At 65.5% G+C, this 867-nt stretch overlaps 1 protein-coding gene across 1 annotated transcript in view; it reads left to right on the top strand.

Moving 5' to 3' along the window:
- The first annotated feature begins 7 nt into the window (after window positions 1-7).
- CCND2 (cyclin D2) overlaps window positions 8-867 on the top strand; it is a 28,127-nt gene continuing 27,267 nt past the window's right edge. The window contains exon 1 of the mRNA XM_010844995.1: window positions 8-326. Within this exon, the coding sequence (XP_010843297.1) occupies window positions 132-326 (195 nt within the window). The 5' untranslated portion in view covers window positions 8-131. The remainder of the gene's footprint in view (window positions 327-867) is intronic.

Below are 867 nucleotides of genomic sequence, written 5' to 3'. Positions count from 1 at the left end.
CCCCCCAAAAAACCCTTATTTAGCCAAAGGAAGGAGGTACGGGGAATCCTCTCCCCTCCCCCCTCCCAAAAAAACCCCCCAACTTTTCCAGTCCGGAGATCGCAGGGGCACGAGCGAGTAGCCAGCTGGCCATGGAGCTGCTGTGCGGCGAGGTGGAGCCGGTCCGCAGGGCCGTGCCGGACGCCAACCTGCTCCACGACGACCGCGTGTTGCAGAACTTGCTGACCATCGAGGAGCGCTACCTGCCCCAGTGCTCCTACTTCAAGTGCGTGCAGAAGGACATTCAGCCCTACATGCGCAGGATGGTGGCCACCTGGATGCTGGAGGTAGGGCTGCAGGCAAGCGCTCCGTCGGCCCCCGCGCCGGGTCCCGGAACCTGGGCGAGGGCAGCCTCGGGAGCCCGCCTCCCCACTCCTGCGCCAGAGCTTACCCCCGCGCCCTCGGCGAGACGCGTGGCTTCCTCTCGGTTCCTTGCGGGGGGTGCAAGATTCCCGCGGGGAGAGGGAGAGCAGCGAGGTTGTCCCAGAGCGGAGGGTGGGGGAGCATCCCGAGCGCGTGTGCCTGCATGCGGCTGCCACCTCTTCCCACCGGCACCCACCCCCGCCGCGACCTTTTGCTAAGCCGAGGCTGCTTGCGGTGCCTTGAAGAAGAGAATGGGAGCGTGAACCCCGAAGTTAAAAAGTCAGCTGCGGCCCCCCCTCCCCGCAAAGGCCAGAGCAAATGGGTCCCAGCCTCGGGTCCCCGCATGTGGTCGGGACTCCGCGTTGGCACTTAAGGGGGGAGGGGGAGGGCGGAGGGAGAAGAGAAACGGGGAATTCAGGAGCCCCGGAAGTCACACTGAAGAAACGTGTGTTTTCGGGGAACCCA

The sequence above is a fragment of the Bison bison genome, unplaced genomic scaffold (assembly GCF_000754665.1).
Source record: "Bison bison bison isolate TAMUID 2011002044 unplaced genomic scaffold, Bison_UMD1.0 scf7180017864213, whole genome shotgun sequence".
In the NCBI taxonomy this organism is placed as follows: domain Eukaryota; kingdom Metazoa; phylum Chordata; class Mammalia; order Artiodactyla; family Bovidae; genus Bison; species Bison bison.
The sequence above is the reverse complement of the archived record's forward strand: the minus strand, read 5'-3'. Positions and strand labels throughout refer to the sequence as shown.